At 49.9% G+C, this 23,646-nt stretch overlaps 3 protein-coding genes across 6 annotated transcripts; 1 reads left to right on the forward strand and 2 right to left on the reverse strand.

Moving 5' to 3' along the window:
• Positions 1-499: 499 nt before the first annotated feature.
• LOC120672013 (pentatricopeptide repeat-containing protein At4g21190-like) lies at positions 500-8,738 on the reverse strand. 3 transcript variants are annotated; one of them, XM_039952295.1, is made up of 7 exons: positions 7,929-8,738; positions 7,693-7,813; positions 7,495-7,598; positions 7,051-7,194; positions 6,545-6,757; positions 1,210-1,617; positions 500-889 (listed from the first exon to the last, which is right to left on the reverse strand). In XM_039952295.1, exons 3-6 carry the CDS (start codon positions 7,501-7,503, stop codon positions 1,273-1,275), a joined length of 711 nt encoding a protein of 236 aa, XP_039808229.1. In that variant the 5' UTR covers positions 7,504-7,598; positions 7,693-7,813; positions 7,929-8,738; the 3' UTR covers positions 500-889; positions 1,210-1,272. The 3 variants fall into 3 exon arrangements, with proteins under 3 accessions (XP_039808229.1, XP_039808227.1, XP_039808226.1); XM_039952293.1 differs by having other exon boundaries at positions 500-878; positions 7,500-7,598; positions 7,929-8,086; XM_039952292.1 differs by having other exon boundaries at positions 547-889; positions 7,500-7,598; positions 7,929-8,157.
• On the forward strand, positions 8,168-19,425 carry LOC120672011 (DNA polymerase eta). Its single transcript, XM_039952289.1, has 14 exons — positions 8,168-8,496; positions 8,593-8,713; positions 8,812-8,923; positions 9,025-9,192; positions 9,265-9,429; positions 9,628-9,731; positions 9,894-10,013; positions 10,269-10,392; positions 11,042-11,155; positions 11,284-11,475; positions 18,038-18,134; positions 18,221-18,372; positions 18,740-18,830; positions 18,923-19,425. The coding sequence occupies exons 1-14, from the start codon at positions 8,421-8,423 to the stop codon at positions 19,189-19,191; spliced, it is 1,905 nt and encodes a 634-aa protein (XP_039808223.1). The 5' UTR covers positions 8,168-8,420; the 3' UTR covers positions 19,192-19,425.
• On the reverse strand, positions 19,414-23,431 carry LOC120672012 (bifunctional riboflavin kinase/FMN phosphatase-like). 2 transcript variants are annotated; one of them, XM_039952290.1, is made up of 11 exons: positions 23,172-23,431; positions 22,898-23,084; positions 22,681-22,811; positions 22,165-22,234; positions 21,973-22,038; positions 21,100-21,254; positions 20,936-21,025; positions 20,716-20,855; positions 20,415-20,504; positions 19,783-19,878; positions 19,414-19,750 (listed from the first exon to the last, which is right to left on the reverse strand). In XM_039952290.1, the coding sequence occupies exons 1-11, from the start codon at positions 23,233-23,235 to the stop codon at positions 19,736-19,738; spliced, it is 1,104 nt and encodes a 367-aa protein (XP_039808224.1). In that variant the 5' UTR covers positions 23,236-23,431; the 3' UTR covers positions 19,414-19,735. The 2 variants fall into 2 exon arrangements, with proteins under 2 accessions (XP_039808224.1, XP_039808225.1); XM_039952291.1 differs by having other exon boundaries at positions 19,414-19,735; positions 19,770-19,878; positions 23,172-23,430.
• Between the last annotated feature and the right edge of the window lie 215 nt (positions 23,432-23,646).

Raw genomic sequence — 23,646 nt, forward strand, 5'->3', positions numbered from 1 at the left:
TCTATTAAAATTGGCCTAGTCTTCGTGCGCGCCGATAGTTTTTACTGCGCCGCACCGCTCCACTAGTTACTGCTGGTGGCGAGCTGAGCTCGGGGCGTACTCTACAGAAGAGAGGCCAGGGACAAAGGCTGTTGGGCCGTGGCCGTGGTCCAGGCCTGAGGCTTGCGCCAGGTAGGTCAGGTGAGCCGAGAGCAATGGCTGCGTAGGCAGCTCATTGCCCTGGTAATTGGTTGAACGCAGCACACACAGAACGTGGCATGAATGGGCGCGGCGGCATAGGGAAGGAGGCGAGAGAATGTTTGTCCTGTGACAGGCGAGGGAGGCGACGACGGAGGGCCGAACAGCAGGAGTGTGTACACCTTGTTGTTTGTGGGCGAGGCCAGCCCGCACGGCCCAGTACTAAACTCCTAGGCCGCCGACAATGGCCCTGTTTGCATGGGCCAATGTCCCGGCCCAATCATGGTGTGAACGCCTTCCGGTGGATCATAGGCACGGCCAGTACTAAAACTCGTAGATCGATTTCGCTACATATCGATACCAGCAACGGAAACAAAGCCATCCCATCCTAGTTGACATGGGCCTCGGCTTCAGATGACTCTTTATACATACAGAGAGATACAGAGCTCTTACGCGTAATTGCTATGGCAAAGATACCAGTGATACTGCCCTGGCTGATGGCCAGTCCAGAATACCATCTTTAACAATCAACCACAAGTTCTTCGTGAAGCAATCAGGTACAGCTAGCCATGGAATAGGATCACCAGATCATTTGATGAATATGCGATGCTAAACTGCTGGACACCCATTGAACACGAGAGTTGCTTTTCCATTTCCAAATATGGCAGCAGTAGCAAACTGGCTATCACCAAAACTTCAAGCTGCAACACAACTGAGGAAAGCAGAAATATGGACTCATTACTAGCATAAAAAAATGATATTAATTTGTAGTTAATACCATAGTTATATTTATAGCATCTAACAAAGCATGAGCCTTATGAAAGCAAATCTGGTAAATTTATTAACCAAACTCTGAAGAACATATCTTGCTGTAGAATACTAGAATCACCATAGTGTCACGAGAGCACTGTTCAAGTTAAAACTAGACATTTAGGTTCCATATAGTCAGTCTAAAAAGATTGAAGACACCAACACCCATGATTTAGAGTATAACAACACAGATCGAAACAAATAGAGTGAGTACATTCTTACCAGTTCATTTGCCCTTGCCTGCTTTGACTAAGCAGGCGCAGAAATACCAACAGAAGCTCTGATCTATACATATTCAAGGTCTCCAGAAGATGCATCATCCAATACATTCCTGTCGAGGCCAGAGCCCGCTTCTTCTTCCAAGTCACTATCAAGGTGTATACTTTCTGCCTCTTGCAGTTCATCTGTAACAGGGTCTCCTTTTGTTGCCTCTTCAGTTTTACTATCAGGGTAAACCCTCATCCTGATGCGCTTGCCTTTAATGTATCGATATTCCCATTTTGGTGGTGGGTATTTCTTCTTTAACTTTTCATATTTGTCCATCATCTCTAACTTCTGAAATGCATCACCTAACATCCGGACAATTGAACCATCAGGTCTAACACCTAGTTCCTCCATATCAGCAAAAACCTGGAGAATTTACAAGGAATATATCACACAGTGAGAAGAGAACAGCTAAATGATTCTCCCCTACTCATGTTTCTGTTTAGTAGATTTTCTACCATGGGGAAAAATGTTATGAGGCCAAACCTCAACTTTAATTAAAAACGTATGTGTCGTGGGACTTCTAGGGTACCCACAGCCGGGTGGCGGAACGCACCCGCCTATTCCCAGAGAGGGAGTACTTGGGGAAGTACTAGGCGATTGGGCTAATCTGGCTCTGAGACAAGCACACAAGAACACACGATCTAGAGTGGTTCGGGCCGCCGGAGCGTAATACCCTACCTCCACTGGGAGAGGTATTGATCTTGATTGTGTATGAATCTATCCTCTGCCGGGTCTTGGTTTTCACCCCGCCTGAGTTTTCTTCTAGCGGACGCCCCCCTTTTATAGACCAAGGGGTGCGGATACATAGGACGTTGAGGCCCCGACAGGTGGGCTCAACGTGACTGTGTAGCATACTGCGCAGAGTACTTAAATGGCTACAGCGGTTGCGAATCTTTCCTCCGATAAGCTTCCATGCCCTGCTGACCCTCTGACGAAGAGAGATCTTCTCTTGTCCCGTCAGCAAGGTGCCCGTTAGGGGAACGTAGCTTGCGGCGTGACCTGTTAAGGCTATTATGTAGGCGTCATAATGGGTGAAGCCGAGCCGTCGTATCCAACTGTCATGGCAGACTGACAGGCGCGGCGTGGGCGGCGCCAGCAGCCCCACTATGCATCTTGGTAATACGCAGTCAATAATGCCCCCTGGTCAAAGAATCGCCTCGGCTTCTGCTACATCAATGCGGACGTCCTCCCACCGCAATGAATGCAGTGGTAGGTGAGCCTTAATATGGAGACCAAGCGGCTTTATATATGTGTCTGTGCTTGCAGACACGTGGCGGCTCCGGACCACCCCGAGGCGGGGTGTCGATTCCTTCCCTTGGTGAGGGGTCCGGTTACTAAACAGGGGGTCCGGATCTCCACGGGAGGTCCGGAGTCTCCGGCTGTTCGGGCTGAGCGCCCGCTTCTTCGGGAACACGTGGTGCTCCCGGACCTTTCCCAACCAGGGGACGGGTCCGGGACCGTTGTCAGATGAACAGGGCTCCGAACCGCAGGGGTCCGGCTGCTGGACGTAGTTAAGGATAACTACAAGGCTCTTGCCTAGACACAGCAAGAGGGGGTACCCCAGTCCTGGGGTACCGACAGTGGCCCCCGGGCCCACCTCGGGAGAGGCACGAACCCGCGGGTGGGGCCTACTATCGTGATGTGTTTCCACGCAAACTTGATTGCGTCGGTGTGCTCATGCAAAGAGCGGGTGCTCCGGACCCCTGAGGCCGGTACACCGGTTGCCAGGTTCAGGTTCTAGAGCGCTCTCCACAGGGCGACGAAGGTGTAGGCTTAGGGTGCGGAACCAAGTTAAGCGGCTATACAGACCTCGGATCGCTCAGGGAGCAAGCACCTCTTCCCGGACCCGGCTCTTGGCGACCGTGGCGAGCGGTCTCCGCCGGAGCGGGCCACCAGAGTGGACTTGAGTCGACCGTGGCGAGCGGTCTCCGCCGGAGCGGGCCACCGGAGTGGACTTGAGTTATTGCTGACGAACCGATGAAATATGTCACCGGCCCTCACAGTAAGGTGCAAGAAACCAAGTCTTACACTAGAAGGGAGCCCGGGACCTCTAAAGACAGCAGTCTCGGATACTAGAGTACCTGTAACAGGGTAGTGAAGTACGTGAACTTAGGGTACATTACCAGGCTAAGCTACGCGGAGCTTCTCTACCCCAGGATACGAATACCACTTCTCCAGAGCAGGTCCTTAGGGGTCCGGACTGCCTTCCGGCTAGAAGGGGTGTCCTCACCTGACTACAAGCCAGCAACTTAACTTGGATCGCTAGCAACAAAGAAAAGACTATGTTTGGGAGAATGAGACGGTTAACCAAGAAATAGCCAACCAAAACGAATGAACGTAATCAGGGTGGAGTCGAGATAAGACTAAGAAAATAAATCTCCTTTATTATTGTGGTTATCATGGTATACATCAGAGGTCGGGATTACGAGGTCGGACCTCTACCGCTCCGGACCATTTTTTTGCCTGTTTGTGCAGTAAAACCAGAGGTCGGGTTTACAAGGCCGGACCTTGACCGCTCTGGACCACACGTAGGCGCCACATTATTACAAAGGAGGAACTCTCTTAGTCTTATCTAGGGGTAACCTATAGCTGCCTTCTATACAGCATGTTCTTCTCCGGTTGGAAGTGGTACGGCCACTCCTGAATTCTTCATAGTTGTCGGAGGCGCATGCGCCCTGGATGTGCCTGAACTGCATCATCTAGCATCACCTCGGGAGCTCGGGGGGGCACTCCTTGCCTAAGAGCTGTCATATGCTTAGGTAGCATGAGACAAATTCTTTGGCTTTGAATGGTAGAGTCCCCCAGCCGTCGTCGTCTTGCACCGGGAGCCATCCCGCCTGCTACTCGTTGCGCCAGGAACTGGTTTTCCGCCCTGGCGCAGCGGGAGAATGTGTGCTCGTATGGACGAGCACGGAGCGTGGAGAAGGGCGGTCGTTCGCCTGCTTGTCCTTGGTGCTCGCGCCAGAGGCCCCCGCGCCTGGCGGCGGGGTCCTGTCTGTAGCAGCACCAAGCACCTCGGGTGGTGCCGGAGACGATACGACGACTCGGCCAACTTCCTCCGGGATGGCCGTCGGCTCCAGGCTCCATGTTGAGAGAAAGCCTTGAGCCGACACCATGCCGCCGCAGAGGAAGCGTGGCCGTTGCTTGAGAGAAAACCTTGAGCTGACGTAGGGGCGGCAGCGCCCCGCGGCGCCTCCGCTGTGCGTTGCCGCGCCGGCTCTGAGGTGTCGCAGTGGCGACGCACAACAAACGCCGCTGCCGTGCGCCGCCGCATTGTGGGCGTTGGCGCCCCAGTGCCACGGCATGTGGCGTGGGTGACGCCCTGCCTTCCTTCATCTTCTCGTTCGTCGTTGCAGAGGATGAACACAGCCCCAGAAGCCTGAAGATCCAGCCAGCGCCCGGCCTGCATCCCCACGGACGGCGCCAAATGTCGTGGGACTTCTAGGGTACCTACAGCCGGGTGGCGGGACGCACCCGCCTATTCCCAGAGAGGGAGTACTTGGGGAAGTACTAGGCGATTGGGCTAATCTGGCTCTGAGACAAGCACACAAGAACACACGATCTAGAGTGGTTCGGGCCGCCGGAGCGTAATACCCTACATCCACTGGGAGAGGTATTGATCTTGGTTGTGTATGAATCTATCCTCTGCCGGGTCTTGGCTTTCACCCCGCCTGAGTTTTCTTCTAGCGGACGCCCCCCTCTTATAGACCAAGGGGTGCGGATACATAGAACGTTGAGGCCCCGACAGGTGGGCTCAACGTGACTGTGTAGCATACTGCGCAGAGTATTTAAATGGCTACAGCGGTTGCGAATCTTTCCTCCGATAAGCTTCCATGCTCTGCTGACCCTCTGACGAAGGGAGGTCTTCTCTTGTCCCGTCAGCAAGGTGCCCGTTGGGGGAACGTAGCTTGCAGCGTGACCTGTTGAGGCTATTATGTAGGCGTCATAATGGGTGAAGCCGAGCCGTCGTATCCAACTGTCATGGCAGACTGACAGGCGCGGCGTGGGCGGCGCCAGCAGCCCCACTATGCATCTTGGTAATACGCAGTCAATAGTGCCTCCTGGTCAAAGAATCGCCTCGGCTTCTGCTACATCAATGCGGACGTCCTCCCACCGCAATGAATGCAGTGGTAGGTGAGCCTTAATATGGAGACCAAGCGGCCTTATATATGTGTCTGTGCTTGCAGACACGTGGCGGCTCTGGACCACCCCGAGGCGGGTTGTCGATTCCTTCCCTTGGTGAGGGGTCCGGTTACTAGACAGGGGGTCCGGATCTCCACGGGAGGTCCGGAGTCTCCGGCTGTTCGGGTTGAGCGCCCGCTTCTTCGGGAACACGTGGTGCTCCCGGACCTTTCCCAACCAGGGGACGGGTCCGGGACCGTTGTCAGATGAACAGGGCTCCGGACCGCAGGGGTCCGGCTGCTGGACGTAGTTAAGGATAACTACAAGGCTCTTGCCTAGACACAGCAAGAGGGGGTACCCTAGTCCTGGGGTACCGACAGTATGCATAGGGGTTAGCCTTATGCTATCATGTTACACTAATCCAGAAGTCTTCAAGTTGGAATCTGACACCATCATTTATATTTCTGTGCTAACAGACCAAAGTCACTGCTCACCAAAAATCATCTGCCTCAGAACTACATCTGCATGACATTGCTTCATAATTTATTCACTTTTCTCTTCCATGAAGAAATTCCACATGTAAAAGATATTGCTATGGCCCAAATTCCCCTGAGAAACCCAATAAAGCGCATCAAACCCCCTTTTGGAGGGCTAGGCTTCTAGCGGCTTTAATTTTTTTAAGGTAACAAGTGGCTTTATATAAGACAGGGTCCAAGGTACCGAGTGAGATTGGCATAGGAAAATGATCCCATAAAAATTCCAAAATGAAAAATAAATCTTGTAGTATTGCCTTGGAATACCGACCCTCCTCAGAAAAGAAAAGCTTGTATATGCGTCAGCGTGGCGTGGTATAAATGCATAGGGGCCATGAATGTGATTTGTAACATATTGGATGACCATGTATATTATGCATTGCTGAAGCAGGAGAAATTATCAACCCAGACCTCTACACTGCTATGTGGCCAAGGAAAGTAACATCAAAGAAAAAAAACATTGGCATAATGATAACGATAATGGTATTCTTGATATATCACTACTAGCAGACAGCTTTCACTTCTCTGAAGTAAAATTACTGCCCCTCGGCCTCAATGCAATTGGGACCCACTAGATTCAAATGCACATTTATAAGATGGCATGCTAAATAAGAAAAAAAAACATCATTTCCTACCTCAAACATCTTATCGTATGCTCCCACACTGTAATACAAAGAAATCATTCTCATGAAAAATGTTCGAGGCAAACCCTCCATATATCGTGAAAATATCATTCCAAATAATTCTTCTGCTTCCTCAATCCGCCCATCCTCGATAAAAGCATTCAACAAGGTGTAATAGCTTCCCATTGTCTTTCCTTGACCTTTGTTGAACATCCATTTAATAACCTAGATCAGGAATCATGCAGTCATTGTTTTGATTCATAATAAGGGTTTGCTATTATAAAAGAGAAACTAATCCTAGCTGTAGTCTTGATACAGGAAAAAGGGTTTATACTATTAAAAGGGAGCAGCTAATTCTATCCTCTAGAATAGGGAGCAGCTAACTCTTGACTTGTCCAAGAGCAATTTTCATATAGTATGAAAAATTCACTAGAAATCCATGGAAATGGATAGCAATATGTAGGAAAAAGAATTTAGCCCAGACAGTTCAAACCAAAACTAGGAACTTCCATTAACACCTGAATTATTCGTTTCCATTCCTTTTCATCCTCAAGTGTCTTCAGTGCCTTCTTTACTACTATCAAGGGAAACTCCAGTTCCCATGCAACAAATGAGTCAAGTGCGCCATAAACTTCCTCCTTTACATTAGACAGACCTTTAATCTGCACGAGATGATAAAATATTGATAGTTTCAGACACTTGATTCGACAGTGCACAAGCACAAAAATGTGTATTTGCAAAAGGCATCCTACACAAGCTATATTTCACACCTTAGTTAGCATAAAGGCATCCTACATACCTGAGATTTCTACAAGTACACAAAACAGAAATTTTACGTTTTTACTGCAAAATCTGAACCAAAAGATATTTCCCTGATTGTGGGGTTGTGAGAATGGCCTAAAGTGAACTCAACAACTAAACAGGACGATGCACAGTAGTATAAATAGAGAAACTAGAAGAACCTCACACATTCGACAAGCTTCTGTGACTTGGAAATAGTCCCAATTTTCTTACGAGTTTTCCACACACGGGGATATCTCGGTCTTGGACCCCTGGCACCGCAAACCTGTTGCATATTTGTAATAAATAAGAATCAGGATAGACCGCACAACAAGTACAAAAATAACCAAACGCATGCCACAGAGTAGAATTAAGCTCACCACTACAGAATTGAACTTTGGAGGATGTCCAACAGTAGCTCCTTCCCCAGGATATCGAACAGCAGCCCGTTCCCGTACTAAGGCAAATGCAGGCGACCAATAGTTCCTCAAGCAAAACATTCTACAAAGGAGCAGAAGATCAAATTAAGCGAGCAAGATGAAATGGTATTTAGTAGCTAGCTAAAATTCAAACAGAATAACAAGAAATCGAGTTGTTCCTCATCCTCTCCCCCTACCTTAGTCAAGGAGGAGAAGACGGAAAAGAATGGGCAGCCACCACCGCGACCGAGTGGAGTCTCGACTGCTGCCACCGTCTTTTCTTCTCGCCGGAGTCGGGGGAGGGGAGCGACCGCACGGGGCACGGCTGCAGCTTGCAATCCCTATCTCCCGGATGTTTTTCCTCTTCGGGAGAAAATCACCCACAGCTAATGTCTAATGATATTACTCGGGCTTGGGCCCAATTCTCAGTTGGCCGTAGGCTGTTCTAATAAATGGGCCTTTTGTAGTTGTCCATCCATCTTCTTCCTCTTGCCAAATGACCCCCGCCGGCTGCCATGGCCGCCGCCGACCGGACCTAGGCTAGGGGTTGCTACCTCCCAGTCCGACCTGCCGTGGCGCTTGTTTACTACCCACCCTGTCAGCCGAAGAAAGGGGAAGGCGGAGGTGAGGGCTGACCGGCTGAAGCAGAGTCCAGCGGTTATTTTTAACCCCGTAGAAGAGGATAGGGGATGCCGGTGGCAAGGCCGGAGTCTCAGGAGCCCCGGGTGATCGCCCATGTTGACATGGACTGCTTCTACGTCCAAGGTCCGTAACTTTCCTTCCCTCTCCCTCTCCCACCCCACCCATGACCATTGACCAACCGTTCTTCGACTGAAAGAGTGGCCATTTGCTTTGCCGCAGTGGAGCAACGGAGGAACCCAGCACTCAGGGGCCAGCCGACCGCCGTGGTGCAGTACAACGACTGGAAAGGCGGCGGTTTGATCGCTGTCAGCTACGAGGCTCGCGGGTTTGGTGTGAAGAGGTGAGTGCCGTTTCTCGATTGTCCATTGACAGACTCGTTTCCTTGGAATTTGGCAATTTGCTGAGGCCCTCACATCCGGATTCCTGGTGGTTATTCAGGTCCATGCGTGGAGATGAGGCAAAGAGGGTCTGTCCTGGTATTAATCTGGTTCAGGTCCCTGTGGCGCGTGGCAAGGCCGACCTTAATCTCTACAGAAGTGCTGGCTCTGAGGTATGTTCACCAGTGTAGGCTACTTTACTACTAGTTAACAGCACTGGACTTGCATGGCATATATAGAATTATAAGTCTATGTTTTGCATCTGGACTTTCAGGTTGTTGCAATCCTTGCAAGCAAAGGGAAGTGTGAGCGGGCATCCATTGACGAAGTTTATCTTGACCTTACCGATGCCGCAAAGGAAATGCTCTTACAAGCTCCCCCAGATTCACCAGAGGAGATTTTAATTGAGGCAGCAAAGTCAAATATCTTGGGCCTTCCTTCTGTAAGAATGTTTTCAATTTAGTTTTACTGCTCGATTTGATATGAGCATGATCGTAGGTCATTATATGTTCAGGATGCCAGTGAGAAGGAAAAGAATGTGAGGGCATGGCTTTGTCGACCGGATGCTGATTACGAGGATAAGTTATTGGCATGTGGAGCTATAATTGTTGCACAGCTACGAGTCAGAGTTCTGGAGGAAACCCAATTCACATGCTCTGCTGGGATTGCTCACAATAAGGTTTATAATAAGTCATAATAGTGAGTAGATGTTTTTCTTTCTGTTGATTAAAATGTTTAATAGTTCATGGTTATTATTTTGTTTAAGTTTGCCATGCTCAAGATATCAGCTCAAATTCCTTTATTTCTGTTTTCTGTGCTATTCGATTCCTTGCTCTTCCTATCATAATCCTCCACTCATTGTTCTTATGCCGCACAGATGTTAGCTAAACTTGTCAGTGGAATGCACAAGCCTGCTCAACAAACAGTTGTCCCTTCTTCATCAGTTCAAGATTTTCTAGCATCAATACCTGTGAAGAAAATGTAATGATCTAACATGATGCCTCTGTCCTTGCTGGGTTCTTGCTTTTGTCCTGGGAAAAGTTTTTGACACTTCACATTGCTATTTAGATCACATAACATTATGCTTTACTTGAAACTATGCATGGTGTGACACTGAACGGTGAGAATATCCATATTATTCAGGAAACAGCTTGGTGGTAAGCTTGGAAGTTCCTTGCAGGATGATCTTGGGGTCGAGACCATTGGTGATCTTCTAAGTTTTACAGAGGAAAAGTTACAAGAGCAGTATGGTGTAAATACTGGGTAATTATATTAACGCTTTTATCAACGAGTTACTATATGGTTTGCCTTGACCTATGTAGGCATAAGCTTATAGTTATACGATATCACATTTTAAAGATTAAGTGTTCTTATTCCCTTTAGCTTTTAGTGGATGACATAGCTTTTAACTTGATAGTAGGTACATTGTATCAAACATGGAAAAACCATGCTTCCTTGCATCCACTTTTTTATCATTGTGTCTAATACTGTCATTTTATAAGCCTTGACTTCATGCAGAACATGGCTATGGAAGATTGCTAGGGGCATTAGTGGAGAAGAAGTTGAGGATCGTCTTCTACCGAAGAGTCACGGCTGTGGAAAGACATTTCCTGGACCAAAAGCACTGAAGAACAGCGCTTCTGTAAGAATGTTTACTCTTGTTATTTTCGTTGTTCTCAAGTATTTTTGGCTGCTTGAGAAACGGGGTATCTGAGAAGCATCTAAACATTTACAACATTTACATGTTTTGGTTTGTGAAAAAAACATATGTGCTAATGATGCCGGAAGAACCAGACTTAATTAGGGTGAAACAAATTGAAAATATGGTACCTTGTGACATTGTAGGTCTAGAATCTGGACCCCCACATGTCATTGAGATGATCAGCTGCTACTTAAGAAAACTTGGCAGTTCCATATTACAAACTTATGAATCATGCCGTCCATGTCAGTGACATTTGTAGAGCCTACGCCAGGCTCATTGTAAACAAGCACTGCACTTGATTACTTGCTGCGCTTCATCAAATAATAGTTTGGTGAGCAGCATGTTGTACACATGGAATTATGTTGGTGCTTTATAATGCTGCACTTTGATAGTTTGATGACCTTGGGATATACTAGATGCATTCAACAGTACCCTACCTGACTTAAATAAGTTTTCAAGCTGCCTGAGTCAGATCCCATATGTATGGCTAAAAGATAAGATCCCATCTCTGTATAGGAGACTACGAGTTTAGGAAAGATAGTGTTAAGATTCAAATTTTGTTGATTCAATCAGTCTCATAATGTTCTAGGTCAAAGGCTGGCTGGATCAACTTTGTGAGGAATTAAGTGAACGGATTCAGTCTGACCTGAACCAGAACAAGAGAATTGCTCAAACACTCACTCTTCACGCCAGAGCGTCTAAGGTATTTTGTGTAATATCTTTTCTTTTAAGGTTTTGTTATTTTTAATTTCTGACATAATGATCAGCATGTATCGAGTTCAGTTTCACATTATGCAGCTTAGTGTCCTCATTTCTCTACTTTTGCTGCAGGAAAATGAACGTGATTCAACGAAGAAATTCCCTTCTAAATCCTGTCCATTGCGCTATGGGACTGGGAAAATTCAAGAGGATGCAATGAAGCTATTTCAATCTGGCCTTCACGATTTTTTAGAATCTCAAAACACTGGATGGAGCATAACATCTCTTTCAGTTACTGCAAGCAAAATATATGATATACCAAGTGTATGCTTACAATAACTTTCTTACTAATCGATGATTTGATACATTTGTCATAAACTATCGATGATTTGATACATTTGTCATATACTGTCCAGCCACCTTAAAGAAACAATGAAACATCATTACATGATTTTGATCTCCTGATAAGATGTTTAGCAATTTTGAAATCTCTTCCTTCAAACAAAACATATATTGAGATGGCACTAGCTTATACTGATAAATATGTTTTTTTTAGATGGAAGTTTTGCCAGCTTCTACCATCCTGAAATACAAATGAACTTTGAGCAAAATGAAAAACTAATTTTTTATTCAATCTGATGGATAAGTCTTTGTGCTGGATGGATAAGGCATAGGGTCCTTGCAAGGACCAGAGCATCTATTCCTTTAGCATATTTCAGTTTGCTAGGACAGTCAGTTTGCTAGGACAGCATCTAGCTTTAGTTCTTTTGACTAGCATCTTAGCATCTTTTGCTTGACTGCTGCCTCGCTGCAGCAATCTTTGGCTGCCTGCCCTGGCTGCCTATAAGTATGTATCCCCAGCCCCTTGGGTCGGCATGGCTTTGAGTTTGTGAATGAAGAAAACCCAGAAAATTGCCCCAAGTTCATTGTCATCCTCTCAGCTCCGCGGCAGAGGAGCGCAGGCGAGCGACGGCTCAAGCCGCTGCAGCAGCGGCGAGGGCGGCCAGGCTGGCTGCAGCGGAGCTGGCAGCGGCCAGGGCGGAGGTGGAAGCAGAAGAGGCGGAGGATGCAGCGCGTGCGGCGGAGGTCGAGGTTGAGACCTTGCGCGGCAGCCGCAGCGGCTCCATCGCCGGCGACGCCCACCGCCGACGAGGACCTTGAGGAGTTGGAGAGGGAGAGAGCGCGGGAGCGGACCGCGCGGTGGGCAGCAGCCCACCCCGGCGGCAGCCGCCTGGACGACGGCGCGCCCGGCAGCGGTCCAGGGGCCCGCGCGCCCGGCGGCTGCCTGGACGGTGGTGCGCCCGGCGACGGTCCAGGGGGCCGCGCACCCGGCGGCGGAGGCTGCGCCCCTGGCGGCGGCGCGCAGGGCGGAGGCGGCGCCCCTGGCGGCGGCGCGCAGGGCGGTGGCGGCGCTCCTGGCTGGGGTGCGCGCGGCGGCGCCCCCGGCTACCACGGCCTCCAGGCGGTGGTCAGGGACGTCGGTCCCGGCGGTGGGTGGCCCACCCTCACCAAGACCAACTACGTCGAGTGGGCCGCAGTCATGGAGGTGAAGCTCCAGGTGCAGCACATGTGGGAGGCAGTCCGGTACGGCGACGTCGGCTACGATGAGGATCGATGGGCGCTGGATGCTCTCATCGCAGCAGCCCCGCCCGAGATGTAGTTCACACTTTCCAAGAAGCGAACTGCCAAGGAGGCCTGGGACTCATCGCTGCGGCACGTATCGGCAGCGATCGCGCCCGCAAGACCACTCTCCAGGCACTTCGCAAGGAGTGGGAGAACCTGGCCTTCAAGCCAGGTGAGGATGTTGATGACTTCGCCCTCCGTCTCAACACTCTGCTGCAGAAGGTGGTGCAGTTCGGCGACGACACCTACGACGAGGAGAGAGAGCCGTCGAGAAGCTCTTCCGCTGCATCCCCGAGAAGTACAGGCAGACCGCTCGCTCGATCGAGTCTTTGCTGGACCTCTCCACCATGACGATCGAGGAGGCGATAGGTCGCCTCAAGGTCGTCGACATAGGTCACCCCAAGGTCGTCGACAGCGACGAGTCACAGCCTCCCTCGGGAGGCATCTCCATCGGTGGGAAGCTCCACCTCACTCAGGAGCAGTGGGAGGCTCGGCGCGGTGACAGGAGGAGGGGGGAGCCCTCTTCCTCGACTGGTGGCCGCAAACGCGGCAAGCCGCGAAAGGGGCGCGGAGGTGCCCAAGCCGGGGCAGGAGGGCGCGCCGAGGGTGGCGCCCGCGGAGATGCTCAGGGCGGCGCCGCTGACAGGCCCAAGGCGGCACGAGACGACGCCTGCCACAACTGTGGCAGGCCCGGCCACTGGGCCAGGGACTGCCCGTAGCGGAGGCATGGGGGCCAAGCCCACGTCGCGGAGGCCCAACCGGATGACGAGCCGGCTCTGTTCCTACTCCACGGGGACATGGAGCCGCATCCGGCGGCACCGCCTGTCACCGCTCTACTCCACCTCGACGAGCTACGTGCCCGAGTTCTCCTCGGCAACGGCTCCGACGACGACAGGGTTGATGGCTGGTACCTCGACTCCGGCGCCACGCACCACATGACCGGGCGGCGGGAGTTCTTCTCCGACCTGGACATCGACGTAGGTGGCTCCGTCAGGTTCGGGGACTCCGCCGTGGAGATCAAGGGCGTGGGCTCCGTGATCTTCACCGCCAAGTCCGGAGAGCACCGGATGCTCACCGGAGTCTACTATATCCCGGCGCTGCGGAACTCCATCATCAGCCTTGGGCAGCTCGATGAAAGCGGCTCCCGCGTGGTGATCGACAGCGGGGTCCTCCGCATCTGGGACCACCGTCGCCAGCTTCTCGCCAGGGTGGTTCGAGGGAAGAACCGCCTCTACATTCTCCATGTCGGGGTGGCCCAGCCTCTTTGTCTTGCAGCTCGCAGGGACGACGAGGCATGGCAGTGGCACGAGCGCTTTGGGCACCTCCACTTTGAGGCCCTGAAGCGGCTCGGCGCCAAGGAGATGGTGCGAGGCCTCCCGTGCCTCGACCACGTGGAGCAGCTCTGCGACGTCTACGTGCTGACGAAGCAGAGGCGGCACTCCTTCCCCCAGCAGGCGAGCTTCCGAGCCAAGGAGCGGCTCGAGCTCGTACACGGGGACTTGTGTAGCCCGGTGACACCGGTCACACCAGGAGGACGGCGCTACTTCCTGTTGCTCGTCGACGACCTCTCCCGCTTCATGTGGGTAATGATCCTCGGCAGCAAGGGAGAGGCTGCGGACGCCATCAGGCGTGCTCAGGTTGCTGCGGAGGCGGAGAGCGGCCGCAAGTTGCGCGTGCTGCGCACCGACAACGGCGGCGAGTTCACGGCGGCCGAGTTCACGGCGTACTGCGCGGATGAGGGCATCCAGCGCCACTACTCTGCGCCGTACAGCCCGCAGCAGAATGGCGTCGTTGAGCGGCGCAACAAGACGGTGGTGGGGATGGCCCGGGCCCTCCTCAAGCAGAGGGGCATGCCAGCCGTCTTCTGGGGAGAGGCGGTGGTGACGGCCGTCTACATCCTCAACCGCTCGCCCACCAAGGCACTCGACGGCATGACGCCGTATGAGGCTTGGCATGGGCGTAAGCCGGCGGTCTCCCACCTGCGGGTCTTCGGCTGCCTCGCGTTCGCCAAGGAGTTTGCCCACATCGGCAAGCTCGACGACAGGAGCACTCCGGGAGTGTTCATCGGCTACGCGGAGGGTTCGAAGGCCTACCGCATTCTCGACCCGGAGACACAGCGTGTGTGCACGGCGCGCGACGTTGTGTTCGACGAAGGGCGAGGATGGGCGTGGGACAAGGCGGTGGACGACGGCTCGGCTCCGACGTACGGCGACTTCACCGTCGAGTACGTCCACTTCGAGGGAGCCGGGGGAGTAGGCAGCTCTTCTTCGCCGAGCGTGCCTACCCCGGTCCCCGAGCCTCCACCGACTCCGGCGCCCGCCACACCGGCGGCACCACGCTCTTCAGCTACGACTCCGGCTGCGCCGAGTTCCTCGGCTGCACCACCACAGCCGGCGACGCCGCGCACTCCAGCACCGGCAGCCACTCCTCCGGGCACGCCTAAAAAAAAAACTCGGCCGGTTGGGGAAAGACCGCCCCACCGGTATTGACTTTCTAGAAGAAGCCTCGGCTTCCCCGACCGAGAAAATTCCCGAACCCTGGCCCCGCCCTGACACTGGGGGCCGTAGCCCATGGGAACTCTGTCAGGTCCTCAGGCCGACCTGGTGGGCCGTCCACACCAGTGCATTGGCACCGGGGCCAGCGAGGGGATTTTTTTAACCTCAGCCTGAAATTCGCTCCCACGGGGAGTCGAACCCAGGACCTGAGGAGTGCCGCTGGGTTCCTCTAACCAACTCAGCTAGAGGCCCTTTGGCCCGGGCACGCCTACTACAGCACCTGTTCATGCTGAGCACAGCCCGGTGGAGTTCGCTACTCCGCTCTCTCACGACGAGGAGCGCATCGACGCGTACCACGACGGTGAGCCACTGCGATACCGTACGATGGAGGACCTTCTCGGCGATCAGCCGGTGCCGGGACTGGTGCCTCACGACCTGGAGGCGCAGTTGCACCTCGCGTGCGACGACGGCGAGCCTCGGTCTTTCGCAGAGGCCGAGGGACGCGGCATGGCGTGCCGCGATGCAGTCGGAGATGGACGCGGTTGAGAAGAACCGCACTTGGGAGCTTGCTGATCTCCCTCGTGGTCACCGCGCGATCACCCTTAAGTGGGTGTTCAAGCTGAAGAGGGATGAGACCGGCACCGTCGTCAAGCACAAGGCTCGCCTGGTGGCACGAGGTTTCGTGCAGCAGGAGGGAGTCGACTTCGACGATGCCTTCGCTCCCGTGGCACGGATGGAGTCCGTGCGGCTTCTCCTTGCGCTGGCTGCCCAGGAGGGCTGGCGCGTCCATCACATGGACGTCAAGTCGGCGTTTCTCAACGGCGACTTGAAGGAGGAGGTCTACGTGCACCAGCCGCCGGGGTTTGCGATCCCCGGCAAGGAGGGTAAGGTGCTACGTCTGCGCAAGGCCCTCTATGGCTTGCGGCAGGCCCCGAGGGCGTGGAACGCCAAGCTGGACTCCACGCTCAAGGGGATGGGCTTCGAGCAAAGCCCGCACGAGGCGGCTATCTACCGGCGGGGCAATGGAGGCAATGCCCTGCTGGTGGGTGTCTACGTCGACGACTTGGTGATCACCGGCACCAAGGATGATGAGGTGGTGGCGTTCAAGGAGGAGATGAAGGCCACTTTTCAGATGAGCGACATGGGGCCTCTCTCCTTCTACCTGGGGATCGAGGTGCACCAGGACGACTCCGGGATCACACTTCGACAGACCGCCTACGCCAAGCGCGTCGTCGAGCTCGCCGGGCTCACCGACTGCAACCCAGCTCTCACTCCGATGGAGGAGAGGCTGAAGCTGAGCCGTGACAGCACGACAGAGGAGGTGGACGCTACTCGGTACCGGCGCCTTGTGGGGAGCCTCCGCTACCTCACCCTCACACGGCCGGACTTGGCGTTCTCCGTCGGCTACGTTAGTCGGTTCATGCAGCGACCGACGACGGAGCACGAGCAGGCCGTGAAGAGGATCATCCGCTATGTTGCGGGGACTCTCGACCACGGTCTCCACTACCCGAGGTGCCCTGGAGCGGCACACTTCGTCGGGTACAGCGACAGCGACCACGCCGGCGACATCGACACCAGCAAGAGCACGAGCGGGGTCCTCTTCTTCCTCGGCGAGTGCCTTGTTAGCTGGCAGTCGGTCAAGCAGCAGGTGGTGGCCTTGTCCAGTTGCGAGGCCGAGTACATAGCGGCCTCCACCGCGTCGACTCAGGTGCTCTGGCTCGCTCGACTGCTTGGTGATCTACTCGGCAGAGACATTGGAGCGGTGGAGCTCAGGGTGGACAGCAAGTTCGCCCTGGCCTTGGCGAAGAACCCCGTTTTTCATGAACGGAGCAAGCACATCCGGTTGAGGTACCACTTCATCCGAGGCTGCTTGGAGGACGGGAGCATCAAGGCAAGCTACATCAACACCAAGGACCAGCTTGCAGACCTGCTCACCAAGCCCCTTGGGAGGATCAAGTTCCTTGAGCTCTGCTCCAGGACCGGGATGGTCCAATCCTCCCACAAGACGACGCACAAGACTTAGGGGGAGAATGATGGATAAGTCTTTGTGCTGGATGGATAAGGCATAGGGTCCTTGCGAGGACCAGAGCATCTATTCCTTTAGCATATTTCAGTTTGCTAGGACAGTCAGTTTGCTAGGACAGCATCTAGCTTTAGTTCTTTTGACTAGCATCTTAGCATCTTTTGCTTGACTGCTGCCTCGCTGCAGCAATCTTTGGCTGCCTGCCCTGGCTGCCTATAAGTATGTATCCCCAGCCCCTTGGGTCGGCATGGCTTTGAGTTTGTGAATGAAGAAAACCCAGAAAATTGCCCCAAGTTCATTGTCATCCTCTGAGCTCAATGAGAGTTAGAATTGAGCTTCTAACACAATCTGTGCTACCATATATGCAGCCTTATTTTCAATCATTTCTAAATTTTGCTGTCTTAATCTCATATTAGCTAATGCTGCCAGGATTGTGCAATTTGTCATTATTCATAATTAGACACAGGCCCAATGTAAAATCACAAATGCATTTTGATGGTTTCTTATTCCTTGCTTTAGTTACTTTGAGCAAAATGAAAAAATAAATTTTTATTCAATCTGTGCTACCATATATGCAGCCTTATTTTCAATCATTTCTATTTTGGTGTCTTAATCTCATATTAGCTAATGCTGCCAGGGTTGTGCAATTTGTCATTATTCATAATTAGACACAGGCCCAATGTAAAATCACGAATGCATTTTGATGATTTCTTATTCCTTTAGTTTATTCCATTTCATTCGTCAGGGAACAAGCTCAATCTTGAGATACATTAAAGGTCCTAGTTCTGCTGCATCTCCGGCTATACCTGATTCTTCATCTGTACCGGAGGATCCATCCCTCGGTGATGTTCCTGAGTTCAAGTGTGACTATTGTTTGCAAAAATAAATTTTGCTCTTACTTTACTGATATGCCAATGTGCTTCTGTAGATAACAATGTATATGGGATGCCAATTCATGAAGAACAATGCGAGCCATCTATCTCAGAGCAAGAAGACGGTAAAAGATATTCAGGGATTTCAGCCAAACAATGTTCAGCGAATGAAGAAAAAAGAATCTCAAAGAAGTTGCCTGAAGTTAAGGTCAGTTGTCCTATTCTCCTCTGTGGATACTGGATATCGTCAAACTGATTACTTGTGAGGTCGTATTCTTCAGCAGTTGGTCAATGAAACACTTAGTTTGTTTTTAGTCTTTTGCTTGCTTTGTTGCTTAATAATTTGACAAACATCCCAGACGTTTGTGCTTTGTGTTGCTATTTGTATGAGTAACGATTAAAACATGGCCTTTTCACATACATGCTACCTTTGGCTTCCTAAGTCTCTGATTTTAACATGTCCTAATCGTTCACTTCATAATTTTTGAATCATTCACTCTTGTATTGGCAGTATAGAAGTTTCAAACTAATTCTTAGCTTTCCTGTAACTCACCCAAGATTTATTTTTCTGATAGGGAACTTCCTCGATATTGAAGTTTCTTTCACGGGGTCAATCTGCCCTCCATGAGAAAAGAAAATCCAATGAACTGATTTGCAGTCATCCAGGTGTGGTGGACTACTTGTGTACAGATGCAATGACGCAAATACCAATCTAACCGCTGACACGTCTCTCTGTCTCTGAATACTGATCATATTAGGTCCAGGGAGTTCCTCGGAAGCAAACAGAGCTGAAGAGCTCAATGTGCCTGCACAAGGTGCAGATAGAAGCAGCACCAGCAGTGGTGCTGAACCCTCTGGCAGTAACGCATGGATGTTCAACGTTGAAGATATCGATCCAGCAGTAGTGAAGGAGCTGCCGCCAGAGATCCAGAGAGAAATACAGGGGTGGACCCGTCCATCGAAGCAGCCGAGCACCAAGCGACGGGGTTCTACCATTTCTTCGTACTTCCAGCCCGCAAGGTCTTAGAAGTGTTGATATGCTAGTCCTTAGATTGTTTATTCTTCATTCTTCTCCAAAAAAAACAGCCCCTGTGTGTATTGTAAACTGCGTAGAGGGCTCAAGTTCAAGCCAGATACGTTAACAGTTGGATGGTAGCTTGTCAAGAGAAGGGTGAATCCATTATTGTTCGCCTCTGTAAATATGATGGAAATCTGAATATCATTGCATGTGTAAACAACGATTTGTTCATGTCCCGTTTAATGCCTGTGCGGTTCATTTATACCATTCGTTCATGCTTACAAAAAATTTTATATCACTCTGCCCTTTAGGACGAAGGTGCAGATGCAATGATATTTTCTTAGAAGACATGAGGACTAAACAAATATTACAACATATGGTAAATTGGTAACATCGAACCACGTTTTTTTCTCTGTACTTTTTTCCTGTTCTTCGAATGACACGTATTTCATGTAGAGTTTCCTGGACGAAAATGTGGCTCCCATCATGAGCTAACAATAACAATGCCAAACCTGAGGAAATGGTGTGAGAGCTCGCAAAGATACGGTCACTCTCAGGAAAAATGAATGTCGTGGGCGGTCACTCTCAGGAAAAATGAATGTCGTGGGCGTATTCAGAGAAAGTTGGGAGGTCCAATGCGTCCCTTGCAATGCTTCTGTCTTCATCAGTTACATTTAAAGCTTGCAATATATCATCCTGCAAAAAAGGTTATGTTTGAGTCACTGTAATCATATTGTGACCTTGCAACATGAAAATATATCCATGGTCAGTCATATGTTGAGATGTGATGTGTGTTTGACTATTTGAGGAAAAGAAATATGCTTGTTGATAAATTAAGAACTCCAGAATCAAATGACATATTGTCAAAGGGTATCTGTAACAGAATAACAAATAGAAATGTCACATAAAATAAAGATGCCATACTCGGCTATGAGAAGCCAACGTAACGGCAGACAGAATCTTCAGGAAACGGGCTATTTTGTTCATGCTTGGGACGAGCCGTTTGGTTATTTAGCTTTCTCATTCTCCAGGTTTCCTAGTAGTCTATTTCCTTGTACTATTAGTATCAGTTGTTACTGTCATATATTTCCATGAATTGAAAATAATATAATGTATTATCTCATTGTATTCCATAATATATAAGCCATACTGTTGGGCATGAAACAATATGAAAAAAAATCAGTGGAGTCAGATTCTTTAATTTCTAGTAAAATTTAAGAAACGGTTATTACTGTGCTTTGTAGCTTCCTGACGTAACCAATTACAAGAAGCTTCACAGGCTCTGTTTCAATCTGGCCAGAGTAATCAAGAAACTCTACTACCTGCAAAAGGAAAATAACAAATCAAATAAACATACAAGAAAGAAAAGTGCAGAAACCTTGCTATGCATAATCTGTTTGTAAATATTACTGGATCACCAATGTTCACAGATTTTGTGCCAGAAAAGAAACTTAGAACTATAGGAGGAGAACATTTAGGCAACTGTGGTCTCCCAGATGAAAACAACCACAAATACGAGGGAAAAGAACCAACCATCACTCTTTCGACGGTCTGCTGTGAAAAGTCCCACCCAGTACCTATGACCACCTTAGAAAACCCATGCACTTTCAACTTGGCCCAACCCAAATAAATTCCTGATATTTGGTCAGGAATACAGTCGTAGGTATGTTCATCTGTTTACAAATAATCAATGTAAAAACATGGGTATCTAAAGAATAGTATAGTATATAAGAGTAGTCGGAAAGAGTTTAACCTGAAATTAGCCTATGAAGATTATTTAGAATTCTATCGCCTATTTGACCAGTTGAAATTAAGGGATCAATGGGCAAAACACCTTGAATGCCTACAATAAATGTCACCCATATGATTTTAAATAATGATAAGAAAACAAAATCAGTGGTCAATGAAGAGACTTACGATCTTCAAATGGAGGAAGACCCCACAGCTCAGGATCGAAGTCCAAAAGTGAATAGAGGATGATATCGGCAATATTATAGTGCTTCCTTTGACTTTGAAGTGATGGTACTGCAACCACCTTCGCCTCAGAAGCCTTGGCACCCTTGACTCCAACACTAAGAAATACCACCAAGGAAGCAGAAAGTGTAACTCAATAGCACAGAACAAGTGCATTCTTTTCAATGCATCGACATTGGAAGCATACAATTTACCACTTCAGCACAGTTGATAGGGTTATCTGAGGGAATAATTACAAAAAATCTTATTGATTAGTTTGTGATCCTTATAATTTCCACTGGATCAAAAGAAGTGCATCATACAGACATCACTTATTTTGAAACTTCATGACACTTGGAAACATTTAAGAAAGATAAGTTGTGTGGGGTAGTGATTAAGAAAAAACTTTTATGATGAGAGTCCTGGACATTCATTCATCAAGGATATAACAAAAACAAATGAGAAGATTATGATTCAAACTTGCTGAAGGACCTTTTTCCATAGAAAAGTGTACATGATTTAAAAATGACATTTGTAAATGTAGGTATTGTACAACATGATATGAAGTTCTACATATGAAGTCATTATCTTTGCATATGAAAATTTCGAACCTTTTTGCTAAGAAATTTCAACCTTCAATTCCTTAAATTTGTGATTTGTGAGGCTGAGCGCAATGGAAGCTATATGGGATCCGCTTTAAAACATACTCATCATGGCATGCTGGAATCTACTTAAAATTATATATATGATTTGGTTGCACAGTGAAGGTAACTTTTCTTTTTCTTTGCGAGGGCACAAGATAACAACTGGCGGGGAAGAAGTTTTGCCTGTACTTACACAGAATCTTCTATGACCAAGCATGATGATGGATTTACGCCAAGTCGCTTTGCGGCTTCCAAAAATCTATACAAGATGCTAAAGATAAGTATATAGTTGCATGGAAACAGCACAACAGTTGTGCACCCGAGATATAGCAAGTTAAATAGCAATAACAACGGATGATTGGTGAACAGTGCTAAAGATACTCACATGTCAGGGGAAGGCTTTCCATTAGGGACTTGATCTCCACCAAGAATAACAGAAAAACACTCTCCCCAATCTGGAAAACAATAAAGGAGTTTCTTAGTACATGGATTAAGCAAATAATGCTAGACATAAGAAAATGTACCAACTAAAGATAGATAAGAGTGCTTATTCATTACTAGTTCGACATTCGTTTTTTTACTTGTTCGAACCATGTTGCATCAGGACTAGCAATGCTTAGTTACTTGTTCGAACCATGTTGCATCAGGACTAGCAATGCTTAGTTACTTGATCATGATGTCTGAAATTGAGTATGGACGCCCATCGCCCGGTCAATGAGTAAAGCAGTATGCATAGCATATTTCACCAAAATAAATCCTTAGAATCGCATCGGAAGACTTTGCATTCCCTTCAGTATAGGTATACTAATTTGCTCCAAGAGCGATAGATCAAAAGACATGTCTAGTTATGCCACTGGTAAAGTACAGACTGAAGCAAACAGTCATCCTCGATTCCTCGTACCTTCTAGTTTTGGAACTTTGTGATCAATATTTCTCCTGACGGAATTTGAAGCAATCGCGAGTGGCACTCTGTTCTTGAAAAGATGCTTAACAAGCCTCTTCACTCCCGGAAGCGGTTTTGCCTTTTGCCACCTGGGGAGAAAGTAACAGCAACCCAACATAAGTGCTGGTAAATGTATACATGATGTTTTACAGACATGTTGAAACCGAAGAGAAACCTTTTCAGATAGAGTGGATGCATCGCCTTGGAGTACTCCTCGACGGTCAGCGGCAGTCCGTAATCTCTGATGATCCCGGTGGTGGATTCCAAGTACATCTGGCCCAGCCTCTTCTCTTCCTTCTCCGGGTCAGGGACCTTCCCGTACGCCGCCAAGAACTCGTCCAAGACATCCCTCGTCGCCCTCTCTGCGCCCGGACAATCAACACTTTACGCCGAGAACAGCACTGCGACGGTGCCAGTGGAACGGAGCGCGGGAGGGTCCGCGTGCGTACCTGTGTCCAGGATGGTGCCGTCGAGATCGAAGATCACCGCGGAGACCTGGTGCGCCGCCGCCATGGTCGAGGCGATGGGGCGATGAGAAGGCGAGGGCGCGGGATGGGGAGGAAACGGGGAGGCGGCGCGGGGGATTTAAGTGCGTGAGGAGGCGGAGGCCACTGGCCGTGGCCGCCGAGGGGGGATGCCACTATGCCAATTGGCAGAATCGGGTCTGGTTGGCTCGCGGGGTAGAACCGAACCGGGTGCTTTTGTTCCGTGCCTGCCCTGTTGCTCTTGCCATCGTGGGGCGTGGGCCGACGCCGTGCGGCGGCGCGGGGCGTGCGCGCTCGGCTCGGGTCACCGCGCCACCGCTAGTCCGGCGCACCGGTGAGGCATGGTGGCGGCGAGCGGTGAGGTTTAGTACGTTCACCGTGCGGTTACTGCACAGGTGGAATAAACTATTCGAGCAAGGAATATTACCTGATCGCCGAA

This window comes from Panicum virgatum, chromosome 5N, assembly GCF_016808335.1.
Source record: "Panicum virgatum strain AP13 chromosome 5N, P.virgatum_v5, whole genome shotgun sequence".
In the NCBI taxonomy this organism is placed as follows: Eukaryota; Viridiplantae; Streptophyta; class Magnoliopsida; order Poales; family Poaceae; genus Panicum; species Panicum virgatum.

What these genes read in the sequence shown, in the direction of transcription:
- LOC120672013 (XM_039952293.1), bottom strand. Translation starts at nt 7,812, where the DNA reads ATGTTTTGCTTGAGGAACTATTGGTCGCCTGCATTTGCCTTAGTACGG. An exon ending in CAAAGTTCAATTCTGTAGTG is followed by an intron (nt 7,599 to 7,692) that starts GTGAGCTTAATT and finishes AATATGCAACAG; the next exon opens with GTTTGCGGTGCCAGGGGTCC. An exon ending in AATGGAAACGAATAATTCAG is followed by an intron (nt 6,758 to 7,050) that starts GTGTTAATGGAA and finishes TTCCTGATCTAG; the next exon opens with GTTATTAAATGGATGTTCAA.
- LOC120672011 (XM_039952289.1), top strand. Translation starts at nt 8,421, where the DNA reads ATGCCGGTGGCAAGGCCGGAGTCTCAGGAGCCCCGGGTGATCGCCCAT. An exon ending in CTGGGATTGCTCACAATAAG is followed by an intron (nt 9,430 to 9,627) that starts GTTTATAATAAG and finishes TATGCCGCACAG; the next exon opens with ATGTTAGCTAAACTTGTCAG. An exon ending in AGAAGTTGCCTGAAGTTAAG is followed by an intron (nt 18,373 to 18,739) that starts GTCAGTTGTCCT and finishes TTTTTCTGATAG; the next exon opens with GGAACTTCCTCGATATTGAA.
- LOC120672012 (XM_039952290.1), bottom strand. Translation starts at nt 23,235, where the DNA reads ATGGCGGCGGCGCACCAGGTCTCCGCGGTGATCTTCGATCTCGACGGC. An exon ending in TCTTCCTCCATTTGAAGATC is followed by an intron (nt 21,026 to 21,099) that starts GTAAGTCTCTTC and finishes CATTTATTGTAG; the next exon opens with GCATTCAAGGTGTTTTGCCC. An exon ending in AGACCGTCGAAAGAGTGATG is followed by an intron (nt 20,505 to 20,715) that starts GTTGGTTCTTTT and finishes TTCCTTTTGCAG; the next exon opens with GTAGTAGAGTTTCTTGATTA.